Genomic DNA, 12,692 nt, shown 5'->3' on the forward strand with positions numbered 1-12,692 from the left:
CCCCATCTGCTCCCGTCTCCCGAGCACCGGGAGCGCCGGGGCTGAGCCTCCGGGAACCGGGCAGGAGGAGAGGCTGCGACACCGGGAGGGACAGGGACAGGGACAGGGACAGGGACAGGTGACAGGGACAGGGGTGGATTTTGATGTATTTTTTGAAATACAAGCCAAAAGTTCCTCTCTTCTTCCCTGTTTTCTACTATTGTGATATTTAGGATAAAGTACCGACAATGTCAGTTTTGTTGTAATATCCAATTAATTATCGTTTTCCTCATTTAGGACAGGGACGGGGGTACCCGCGGTGTGTCACAGCCTCCGGGGGCTCGGGAAGGGAAGGGTTCCCGGCTGTCAGAGCCCGGCAGGGTTTGGTACCCGGCTCACGTCCCGGGACGGGCATTCCCCAGAGCCCGCTCCCGTCTCCCGGGGCTGCCGCGCGTCTCCCGAGGGAAAAGGAGCCCGGGGACACTCGGGGGACGAGGTGACAGCGGCCGGAGGAGCCGGCAGCCCTTGGGGACCCATTCCTTTATCTGCTGAGGTTTTTCCTCAGTTGCTCGGTGGAAGAGGAAGAAGCTGGGGTTGAGCACGGCTGGAATGGGAGGGCTGGGCTGTCCCCACAGAAGGGGCTGGGCTGAAGCTCGTGTGACCCCAACTCACAGCGGGGACTCCAATCCCCCCCTGCCAGCTCATCCCACCCAGCCCCAGAGCACCCCCGAACCTCAGGACAGACCCTTCCCCACGCCGGGCTGGGAACCGGGGAGCTGCCGAGAAAACCCTGGAAAACATCACGGGAATGAGGGTGACCTGTGACCCCCCAAGCCTGGAGGCACCTGGAGCTGCGGGGATCCTGAACCGCCCCAAATCCCTGCAGGGCAGGGGGGGCTTCACCCCAGAACTCTGCAGGGCCTGGAGGAACCTTTGTTTTCCTCATCATCCCTCTGGACTGAGCCGAGGGAGGACCTGGAGGGGTTGTGGGGAGCAGGGGATGCCCTTCCACAGGGAAACGCAATCCAGGAGTAAATCCGGAGCATCCCCCGATGTGCACAGGGAGCCAGGACGGGGCCGGGCCCGGAGCCACCCCAGCAATGCTCCGGGGACCCGGCAAAGGTTGGGGCCAATTAACGCTCTCGGTAATTAAGGTGATGAGCTGGTCCCTGAGATGGGCTCCGACAGCAGCCGGGGCCACAACAAAGCACCCTGAGCCCACCCTGGGGACCCCAGAGCCGGGGGTGCCCCCAGGGCCGGCTGCACCCATCCCTGCACAGCCCAGAGCCTGATTAAAGCTCAGCCGCTAATTACCGCCAGCACAGCCGCCTGTCCTGCCCCCTGTGCCCAGGTGTCCCCAGCAGCCCCGGGTGGCACCGAGCTGCCAGCCGGCCGCTCTGCTGCCCGGAGGAGGAGGAGGAGGAGGAGGAGGAGGAGGAGGAGGAGGAGGAGGAAGCAGCGCCTGCCCAGCCCGTGTGTGTGGTCTGGGGCTGGGGAGCAGCCAGCGCTCCCAGCAGCACAGACAGGAGCCTGTCCTGGAATCCCGGGTGTCCCACGGGGGCTGAGCCCTTCCCTGACCCGGGAACGGCTGAGGGGGGAGCCTGGGTCCTTCCTCTCCGCCTGCTCCAAAGGGATGAGGCAGGAGCAGGGATGAGCTCGTCAGACTTTGGGAAATCTCAGCCAAAGCCAAACCCGTGCACGGCACCGATGGAAAATTCCCTCTGCCAGGGAGGGGTCCCGGCAGCCCCGCTCCCCCAGCCCTCCCACGCCGGCACACAAAGGGTTACAGGGACTGATCCCACGGGGATCCATCCCAGCTTCCCCAAAGCCCGGCCGAGAGGGGTCACGGACAGCAGGAGATCAAAGGGAGGCCTCGAGTCCCGGGGAGGTGTCACAGCCAGCAACGCTCCAGCCCTGCCATGTCCCTGTCCCTGTCCCTGTCCCATCCCTGTCCCTGTCCCTGTCCCATCCCTGTCCCTGTCCCTGTCCCTGTCCCTGTCCCTGTCCCTGTCCCATCCCTGTCCCTGTCCCTGTCCCTGTCCCTGTCCCTGTCCCTGTCCCTGTCCCATCCCTGTCCCTGTCCCTGTCCCTGTCCCTGTCCCATCCCTGTCCCTGTCCCCGTCCCTGTCCCCGTCCCCGTCCCTCCGTGTCCCCCCGGGATGGGCACAGGGACACATCCCAGGAGTCACGGCCGCGGTGCCAGCGGGGCTGGAGTTGCCATCCCGGCTCCTCAGAGCAGCCAGGAGCGCTCCGGGCGCTGCTCCAGGGAAAGGCTCCCCGGCAGGGCCCAGGGTCCGGCACCGGGGGATCCCCAAATCCATCCCCATCCCCATCCCCTGGATGTGCCAGAGCTGTGGCAGGTCCCTGCTTCCCTCCCGGGGACCCCAGGGAGGAGCTGAGTCTGCCCAAGGAGGAGGAAGGATTGAAAAGCTCCAGGGAAGAGAGAGAGGGAGAGGAGAGGCCTTGATCCCATCCCGGTGGAGGCAGCAGCTCCTGCAGCCCTCGGGAGCATCCCACATCCCATCACCTCCCGCCCGGCGCTGAACAACCCCACAGCCTCTCCTGCCCGGCCTCAATCCGCTCAGGAAATGCCGACAACCTCAGCCAGAAACCAGCAACTCCAATTCCCCCAGAGGGGAAGGGGAAAACTCATCTGGGGAGTCTGAGCAGCCCCAGGGCGCTGGGGACACCGGCACAGCCACGCTCAGCCCTCTGCACCCGGGGATGGAGCAGAGACTCCCCTGGAGCCCTGGCACACGGAATATCGGCCTGAATAAACTGCCCGAGGAGGAGGAGGAGCAGCCTTCCTCCCCACCAGCCTCTCCCGTTGCTCCCGGAGGGAAAAGCATCCTCTGGCTCCTTCCCGAGAGCATCTCCCGAAAAGCAGCGCCAATGCCCCGAAAATGCAGCGCCCGGCCGGGGCAGGGCAGGGGGCTCCAGGGACCCCGAGGAACCTCTCCCGAGACCCCAGGATCCCGGGGAGCATCTCCTGGGACCCCAGCATCCCATGGAGCCTCTCCTGGGACCCCAGAATCCCGTGGAGCATCTCCCGGGACCCCGGGATCCCATGGAGCCCCTCCCGGGTGGAGCAGCAGTTTTGGAACTGCCGCCAGGGCTCCCAGCCCCTTCTGCAGCCACATGGAAAGGGAAAAGCGGGCGCTGCCGGCACAGCCCGGGCTGCATCTGCCGCCCCCCGCCCCAGCGGGGTCTGGGGATGCGGGAGGGGAGGGGGATCGGGGAGGGGAAGGATGGGGGGCAAGTTTCTGCTGCCCCCGAGCAGCAGCAGGGGGGGTTCCTCCCTCTCCGCCCCTCCGGGCGATTTTTAAGGCGTGTTTCCCTACGACCTTCAAACGGCAGCTGCCCGCAGCCCCCTCCCCACGGCCGCCACCCTGCCCGGCACCGCCCGGGGGGTCGCAGGGGAGGGGACAGCCCCGGGGGCCGCCCCTGCCGGGCTCGGGGGGGCTCTGCGGTGGCGGAGGGGCCGGCGCGGGGCAGGCTGCGGGTCCCGGAGCCCCCCGGGAGCTGCGCGGCCCCGCGGCGGTCCCGGAGCCCCCGCGAGCCGGGTCCGGTCCCCGGGGGCGCCGCCCCCCAGCCGGGAGCCGCTGCCGGAGCCCGCACGGTGCCGGTGCCCCCTCGGTACCCACCGGCCCCACGCCCCCGGCCCGCTGCGGGTGCCCCCCGCCCTCTGCCATCCACGCGAGGAACCGGGGCCGTGCACGGTGCCCCACAGAGCCCCGCGGTACCGATCCGGGCACGGTACCGATCCGGGCACGGTACCGATCCAGGCACGGTACCGATCCGGGCACGGTGCCCCAGACCCGGCCCCGCGGTACCGATCCAGGCGCGGTACCGGGGCCGGTCCCACCGCCCTGCCCACGGCAGCTCATCCTCGGGGCCGGTGTCCCCGCTGCCCCCTCCCGGTGCCCCCCGCCCCGCCCCGCTCCCCGCCGCCCCCTCCCGGTGCCGATGCCGCTCCCTGCCCTCTCCCCCCGCTCGGTGCCGGTGTCCCCGGGCCGAGCCCCCCTCGGTGTCCCCGGGCCGTGTCCCCCCGGTGTCCCCGCACTCACCAGCGCGGCGCGGGCGCTCAGCAGCAGCAGCAGCAGCAGCAGCGGGAGGCTCCGCAGCCCCCGGGGCGCCTCCCCGGGCATCTTCCTGCCGCAAGGACGCTGCCGGCGGCGGCGGGAGCGGCGGGAGGCGGCGGCGGGGGCGGGGAAGGGCCTTTGTTGCCGCCGCCCGCGGGAGGCGGGCGGTGGGTGCGGGCTCTGGGTGCGGGGCCGCCGCCGCCGCCCTCCCGGCCCCGCCACCCCCCGAGCCGGCAGCGCCCCGCCCCGGGCCGGGGACAGCGGGAGGGGACAGGGGAGGAGCCTGGGGGGGACACAGCGGGGCCGGGGTGGATCGGGGGGACCTCGGGGACGGAGGGAGGGGGCGCTGGGAGAACTGGGAGGACGCTGGGGAAGGTGGGGAGGAGCGTGGGGAACACGCGGGGGGATCTGGGACGGGTTGGGGGGCCCGGGGGTGGATGGGGGGAACACGGGGGGGAGGTCTGGGGGGGCTCTGGAGTGGATGGGGGGCGAGCTGGACACATGGGAGAGGTCTGGGGGACCTCGGGGGTGGTGAGGGGAGAACTGGGGGGCGCATGGGGGGATGTGGGGTAGAGCAGGGGGACCGTGGGTTAAAATGGGGGGGACCTGCGGCAGACTGGGGGGCGACCGGGGACAGAGGGGGAGAGATTTGGGGCACAGAGGGTCTGGGGGTGTCCCCAGGAGGGGGTCCCGGTGCCGGGGGTGTCCCCAGGAGGGGGTCCCGGTGCCGGGGGTGTCCCCAGGAGGGGTGATGGGTGTCCCCCCACAGAGGGTCCCCTCGCAGCCCGGCCCGGGAGCGTTGCTGGGGCTGCACCGCCCCGCCGTGGCCGCCGCCACCCCTGCAGGGACCGGGCCAGGCCCGCGGGTCCCCGCCGGTCCCCACCGAGGGATGGCACCCCAGGGTGGCCCCCGAAGGGTGGCGGGGGTTCGGGAGGGGCTGGGGGGGCGGAGGGCGCTGCCAAAGGGTCCCTGTCCCCGCTGCGGCAGCTCCTGGTGTCTCCGGGTGTCCCAGGGGATCCCGGGTGTCCCTGCAGATCCCGGGTGTCCCAGGGGATCCCGGGTGTCCCTGCAGATCCCGGGTGTCCCTGCAGATCCCGGGTGTCCCAGGGGATCCCGGGTGTCCCTGCAGATCCCGGGTGTCCCTGCAGATCCCGGTGTCCCAGGGGATCCCGGGTGTCCCAGGGGATCCCGGTGTCCCTCCCGGGCCGGGTCCCCTCCAGCACCCGCAGCCGATCCCGCTCCCGAAGAGCTCGGAACGATGCCCAGGGCAGAGCCCGGAGCTGCAGGAGCCTGGGGACGGACAGACACACAGACACACAGACACACAGACACACACACAGACACACAGACACAGACACACAGACACACAGACACAGACACACAGACACACAGACACACAGACACAGACAGACACACAGACACACAGACACAGACAGACACACAGACACACAGACACAGACACAGACACACAGACACACAGAACCTGGAGACAAACCCAGAGCCTGGGGACAGACAGACACAGCCTGGGGACACACAGACACACACACACAGAGCCCTGGGGACAGACACACACACACAACCTGGGGACAGACAGACACAGCCTGGGGACACACCCAGATACAGCCTGAGGACACACGCAGAACCTGGGGACAGACACACAGACACAGTCTGGGGACACAGACACACAGACCCACACAGGGCCTGGGGACAGACACAGACACATCCTGGGGACACACAGACACATCCTGGGGACACACAGACACAGCCTGGGGACACACAGACACATCCTGGGGACACACAGACACAGCCTGGACACGCTCCCCTTCCTCTCCAGCCCGAACTGAATGCTCAGCGCTGAATTAAACACTAAAAATCCGATTTCCACCTGTTGTTTTCACCATGTTTGAACCCAGACCTGCAGCTGGCTGAGCTGCACCAGCACCAAAGAGCTCTGAGACACCCAAAAATCAATCAAAGACCAAAAGATGAGTGCTCCAAACCCTGGGCACGAGGAGTGAACCCCAAATCTGCCGAGTTCAACAACCACAGGAGCGGGAAAAGATCGACAGGAGAAGGAAAAGATCCACAGGAGCGAGAAAAGATCAACAGGAGCGGAAAAAGATCAACAGGAGAAGGAAAAGATCAAGAGGAGCAATAAAAGATCCACAGGAGCAGGAAAAGATCGAGAGGAGCAATAAAAGATCCACAGGAGCAGGAAAAGATCAACAGGAGAAGGAAAAGATCAACAGGAGTGGGAGAAGATTGACAGGAGCAGGAAAAGATCGAGAGGAGCAATAAAAGATCCACAGGAATGGGAAAAGATCGAGAGGAGCAATAAAAGATCAACAGGAGCAGGAAAAGATCGAGAGGAGAAGGAAAAGTTCAACAGGAGAAGGAAAAGATCAACAGGAGTGGGAAAAGATCGAGAAGAGCAATAAAAGATCCACAGGAGCAGGAAAAGATCGACAGGAATGGGAAAAGATCGAGAAAAGCAGGAAAAGATCGAGAGGAGCAATAAAAGATCCACAGGAAACGGGAAAAGATCGAGAGGAGCAATAAAAGATCCACAGGAGCAGGAAAAGATCAACAGGAGCGGGAAAAGATCCACAGGAGAAGGAAAAGATCGCTCCCAGATCAAAGAAACGATTCCAGCAGAGCCAGAGCCAGATTCCAAAGTTCTGTATTTTTCAAAATAAAGATCACACGTTGTTTAGAGACAATCTACACAAGAGTTACAAAAAATAGTCGCCCAGGCAGAAGCATACACAGGTTTGTTAATTATACACATATGGTTACAAGTGTGCTTGCAAAAAAGTTCATTGGAAATATACACAAGGCTCTGTAAATGTACACCGTGTAGTGTTACAATTCTATATTCAAACGAGGAAAATTGACAGTATGTTACATTCACTTACAAGTAGACAAAATGCAAAATACAGTTCATCTTCTGTACAAAAAAGGGGGGAGGTGATTCACACTTTACAAGGTGAAAAGGGGCTCTGATTGTAAGGAAAACCGGGAGGGGGCTGTACTTTTGCACTTTTTGTTTCTTACTGTCACAAAAGAAGCAAAACATTACTTTGTAAGATTCAAAAAAACACTATTTGGAACTGAATCAGGTCTGTAGAACATTTAGAAAGGATCTCTACTGTCCAACTAGGTGACAAATAAAACCAAGCAGTTTATTTTTCTTCCTTTTTTTTTTTTTTTGTTTTGTTTTTAAACATTAACTAGGCTGTATAAAGAGAACATTTCCTTCAAAAGAAAAAATTTACTTCTGGTTGAAATTACAATTTACAATATACAACACTATATGCTACGACCATAAAAGGTGTGAATATACACTGAAATGCACAGGTTTTGCTAAATTCTTTTTTTTTTCCTGTTTTCTTACCAAAAAACGGGTTTTATGTCGATTCAAACTTCTCCACATTTACATTACAGAGGTTTACAAATGTACAATTGTACAGTCAGAAGTATGTTCCACTACTAGGGTACATTATAGATACAGATCAGACATCAAAACAAGAAAATACTACAAATTTTTATATATGTAAAGTCTACACCAAGTATACACTATATATTTATAGAAGCAAGACCAAAGCCAAGTTGGATTTTTTTTTGTTTTGTTTTTTCCTCATGCTAAATAATCAAATTGTGTCTCTCCAGGTGAACAGAGGAGTGGGCATAAAAAAATCCCAAAAATCCTCCTGTTTAAAATCATCTCTGGGTGTTTTCTGAAAATGCCAGCTAAGCTCCCTCCTCCAGCATGTCAGAGTCACAAATAAAATAGAAATAAAACCATTAAAAAGTCCCCAAACCGGAATTTTGGTGTCTCCGTTTAAAACCAGACTTTAGCAAGTTGAATTTTCCTCTTTTCAGTATTTCTTAGCAGTGGTGTCACTGAGCTAAAATCCCAACTTCTCGCTGACTTTTGGGCTAAAAGGAGGTTAAAAAAAAAAAAACCCTCAAAAAAAAAGTTATTTGCAAAAAATGATGAATTAAAAATGGGTTTTGTTTTGTTTTTCATTCCCTGTTTTGTTTGTTTGTTGTCTTCAAACCAACCACCCTGAAAGTCTCCACATTTGGAATATAGATACAACAGTGAACAAAAATGTGGCCTTCCATGTACATCTGAGACCTATGTACAAGAATTCTATACACCAGTAAAACAGCAGGGCAATTAGTTAATTAAAAAAAATAATTAGTACATGTTATGCATAATAAAATTAAAGAAATTTACAAAGGCTTCTCTTCTTTTTTTTTGTGTGTTTTTTTGTTTTTGTTTTCTGCTTTTCTTTGTTTGTTGTTTCTTTTTTTTTTTGTGGGTTTTGTTTGGTTGTGGTTTTGTTGTTTATTCTTTTAGCAACCGTGGCGGGTGGGGTGGGTGGACCCTGGGATGGATCCTGGGATGGATCCTGGGGTGGATTTTGGGATGGATTCTGGGATGGGCTCCAGGGATGGATTTTGGGATGGGCTCCAGGGGTGGATTCCTGGGATGGATTCCTGGGATGGATTCCTGGGATGGATTTTGGGATGGATTCGTGTGATGGATTCTGGGATGGGTTCCTGGGATGGATTTTGGGATGGGTTCCAGGGATGGATTCCTGGGGTGGATTCCTGGGCTGGGTTCCTGGGATGGGTTCCCGGGATGGATTCCTGTGATGGATTCTTGGGATGGGTTCTGGGATGGATTCCAGGGATGGATTCCAATGATGGATTCTGGGATGGATCCTGGGATGGATTCCTGGGATGGATTCCTGTGATGGGTTCTGTGATGGATTCCAGGGATGGATTCTGGGATGAGTTCTGGGCTGGGTTCCTGGGCTGGGTTCCAATGGTGGGTTCTGGGCTGGGTTCCTGGGATGGATTCTTGGGATGGATTCCAATGGTGGGTTCTGGGCTGGGTTCCTGGGATGGATTCCAGGGATGGATTCTGGGATGAGTTCTGGGCTGGGTTCCTGGGATGGATTCCAATGGTGGGTTCCTGGGATGGATTCTTGGGCTGGATTCCAATGGTGGGTTCTGGGCTGGGTTCTGGGATCCTGGAGTGCCTCTGGAGGCGGGCTGGGCTCAGATGATGCCGTTGGGGGGGCCGCAGATGGGCCCCAGATCCACCCCGTTTTTCATGTAGTATTTCTCCAGCTTGGCCAGGATGTGCTTCCCGTAGGTGTATTTGCGCAGGGTGGCGATGTGGGGCCGGATCTGCCGGGGAAAAGCAGGAAAAAAACCGGGATTCAGAGCGGATACAGCCACCCCTGACCCGCCCTGGGACACAGGGACACCCAAAGGACACCCAAAGGACACCCAAGGACACCCAAAGGACACCCAAGGACATCCAAAGGACACCCAAAGGACACCCAAGGACACCTAAAGGACACCCAAGGACACCCAAAGGACACCCAAAGGACACCCAAGGACACCCAAAGGACACCCAAGGACATCCAAAGGACACCCAAGGACACCCAAGAACACTCAAAGGACACTCAAAGGACACCCAAGGACACCCAAGGACACCCAAAGGACACCCAAGAACACCCAAGAACACTCAAAGGACACTCAAAGGACACCCAAGGACACCCAAGGACACCCAAAGGACACCCAATGACACCCAAGAACACCCAAAGGACACCCAAGGACACTCAAAAGGACACCCAAGGACACCAAGGACACCCAAAGGACACCCAAGGACACCAAGGACACCCAAAGGACACCCAAGGACACCTAAAGGACACCCAAGGACACCCCACATTCCTGGGAATCCCGGTGAGGGTCCCCAATCCCACCGGGATTGTGCAGGAGGAGAGCGCTGGGGTTTGGGATTTAGGGGATTCTGATGCCTGGGAAGGGTGGGGTGGGATTTTGGGAAGGGATTCTTGGCTGGGAGGGAGGTGAGGGATGGGATTCCCAGAGCTGCCCCTGGATGGGATTTAAGGGTTCTCCAACCCAAACCATTCCAGGATTCTGGGATTTCCCCACGTTTTCCTCTCCAGGTGGGAAGGGGCTGTGCATGTCCAGCATTCCCTGCTCCAGGGTGGCCTCATCCCATTCCTGCCCATCACCAGGAACCCATCCCAAAGCGCTCCAGTCCCCCCAATCCCTGCTCCTCTCCAAGGACCCACACTCCAAAACCACAGATCCCAGCCTGGCTCCCCATTCCCAGCAGGAATGACAGCTGTGCCCAGCAAAAACCGGGAATTCCAAGCAATTCCAACCACTCCTTCTCTTTTCCCTTTACTGACACAACCCTTAAAAAGCCACTTCTCAATTTAATTTTTTAAATAAAATCCCATCCCAGGCTGCAGTTTTCCACAATTCCCAGCCGTTCCCACAGCCCCTGGCTCCGTTTTTCCAGGCTTTCCTGCAGCCTGGGATCACAGCTGAAATCACATTCACTCAGGCCCATTTAGCTGTCAACCCTGAGCTATTTTTGACAGCCCCACTGATAATCTAATTTGCATTTTATTCCAAAGGCTTTGCTCCATGGGAAGAGGAAAGTAAGGAACGTCAGGAACAATCATTTGTGGTTTGTTTTTTTTTTTTAATTTTAATACACAACTCTCTGTTATGGATTAATAAATCCAGGGCCCTTCTGCCACAGATAAATTGGGTGTATCCCTTGCCAGATATCTTTATTTAATTATCTTTAGCATTTCTTGTGGACTAAAACAGATTTGGGGTTAAAAGAATGACTCTGAGTGGCTCCTAAAGCTGAGAATTAACATCCCTGAGGATTATTCCAGCTGTTTGTGTTGATTCCCTGCATGTGGAGCTCAAAACAGCTCCCTCACACAAATTCCCGTTTCTTACAGAAAAAAAATCAGTCTGGTTTACTCAGGGGTGCTTAAATGTAATAATAAAAATGCCTCATTAGCATTTGAGCACCTGACACTGTTCAAAATAAATAAATCTCAGCTTTTCCATGCCTGGGTCAGTCAGGATCTCATCTCTGGCTGTGCCTGGGATTTTTCATCAACAAACCCCAAAAATGTCACTGAGGAAAATTAAAACCCCCCATTTTGAGCCTGTTATTCCCCGTCCATTGCCATTCTAAAGCTCTGCAGATGTGACCTTTAAAAGCAGGAAAATGAAGATATTCCCTGTTTCCAGAGCTCCCTGCCCTTGGAGCAGCAGGCACGGGGCCCTGGGGGTGGCAGCGAGGCAGATTTCACTCCAAACATCTCAATTTTGGCCAAAAATGAACTCCTGCATCCACACACGGCAGGGCAGTGCTGAACCACGCCAGGCTGGGCTGGCAGGAGGATTTCTGTCCATGGAAAGGGATTCACTGGAACTGCCCAGGGAGGTTTGGAGTGGCTGTCCCTGGTGGGAGGTGACACCGAGTGCTCCGGAGGGGACAAGGGCAGGATGGGGCACAGGCTGGAGCCTTGGAAGGCTTTTCCAGCCCCAGGGATCCCGGCATTCCGGGAAGTGGCACATCCAAACTCATTTACAACGAGAAACAGGATTTGATCTGTGGCTGAGGGCTTGGAGACGACACCAGGCGAGGCCAGCGGCCCTGGGAGGGACATGGAGGGACAGGAGGGGCTGGCACAGCCCTGGGGACACGGGCAGGGGACACGGGCAGGGGACACAGCTATGAGGACACAGCCCCAGGGGACACAGCCCTGAGGACACAGCCCTGGGGACACAGGCAGGGGACACAGGCAGGGGACACAGGCAGGGGACACAGCCCTGGGGACACGGGCAGGGGACACAGCCCCAGGGACACAGGCAGGGGACATGGCCCCAGGGGACACAGCCCCAGGGGACACAGCCCTGAGGACACAGCCCCAGGGACACAGGCAGGGGACACGGGCAGGGGACACGGGCAGGGGACACAGCCCCAGGGACACAGGCAGGGGACACAGCCCTGGGGACACGGGCAGGGGACACGGGCAGGGGACACAGCCCTGGGGACATGGGCAGGGGACACAGCCCCAGGGACATGGGCAGGGGACACAGCCCTGGGGACACAGCCCTGGGGACATGGGCAAGGGACACAGCTCCAGGGACACAGCCCCAGGGGACACAGCCCCAGGGGACACAGCCCTGAGGACACAGCCCCAGGGACACAAGCAGGGGACACAGCCCTGGGGACATGGGCAGGGGACACAGGCAGGGGACACAGCCCTGGGGACACAGCCCCAGGGGACACGGGCAGGGGACACAGCCCCAGGGACACAAGCAGGGGACACAGGCAGGGGATACAGCCCTGAGGACACAGGCAGGGGACACAGGCAGGGGACACAGCCCTGAGGACACAGCCCCAGGGGACACAGCCCCAGGGGACACAGCCCTGAGGACACAGCCCCAGGCCTGGGGGGCTCCAGGGAGCGCTGGCCGTGCCCCAGCCCCGGGAGCTGCGGGCCCAGCCCAGCGCTGGCAGCAGAGCAGCGCCTGCTCCCTGCAGAACTGGGTCACTGGGACACGGGCACCGCTGCCAGCTGCAGCTGAACCCCTGGGACAGCTCCCTGTGCCTCCAGAAAGCTGGAGAGGGATTTGTGACACGGGAATGGAGTGACAGGACCCAGGGAATGGCTTGAGATTGGCAAAGGGGAGATTTGGGTGGGATCTTGGGCAGGAATTGTTCCCTGGGAGGGTGGGGAGGGGCTGGGCTGGAATTGCCAG

General features: G+C 58.6%; 2 protein-coding genes across 9 annotated transcripts in view; both read right to left on the reverse strand.

Moving 5' to 3' along the window:
- SDC3 (syndecan 3) overlaps positions 1-4,289 on the reverse strand; it is a 39,309-nt gene extending 35,020 nt beyond the window's left edge. Inside the window, exon 1 of the mRNA XM_058856775.1 lies at positions 4,047-4,289. Coding sequence (XP_058712758.1) covers positions 4,047-4,127 — 81 coding nt within the window. The 5' untranslated portion in view covers positions 4,128-4,289. The remainder of the gene's footprint in view (positions 1-4,046) is intronic.
- A 2,436-nt stretch (positions 4,290-6,725) lies between these two features.
- Positions 6,726-12,692, reverse strand: part of PUM1 (pumilio RNA binding family member 1) — a 73,176-nt gene continuing 67,209 nt past the window's right edge. For all 8 annotated transcript variants that reach the window (XM_058856771.1, XM_058856768.1, XM_058856770.1 and 5 more), the window contains exon 22: positions 6,726-9,266. In XM_058856771.1, coding sequence (XP_058712754.1) covers positions 9,135-9,266 — 132 coding nt within the window. In that variant the 3' untranslated portion in view covers positions 6,726-9,134. The remainder of the gene's footprint in view (positions 9,267-12,692) is intronic.

The sequence above is a fragment of the Poecile atricapillus genome, chromosome 24, assembly GCF_030490865.1.
Source record: "Poecile atricapillus isolate bPoeAtr1 chromosome 24, bPoeAtr1.hap1, whole genome shotgun sequence".
NCBI classification, from domain to species: domain Eukaryota; kingdom Metazoa; phylum Chordata; class Aves; order Passeriformes; family Paridae; genus Poecile; species Poecile atricapillus.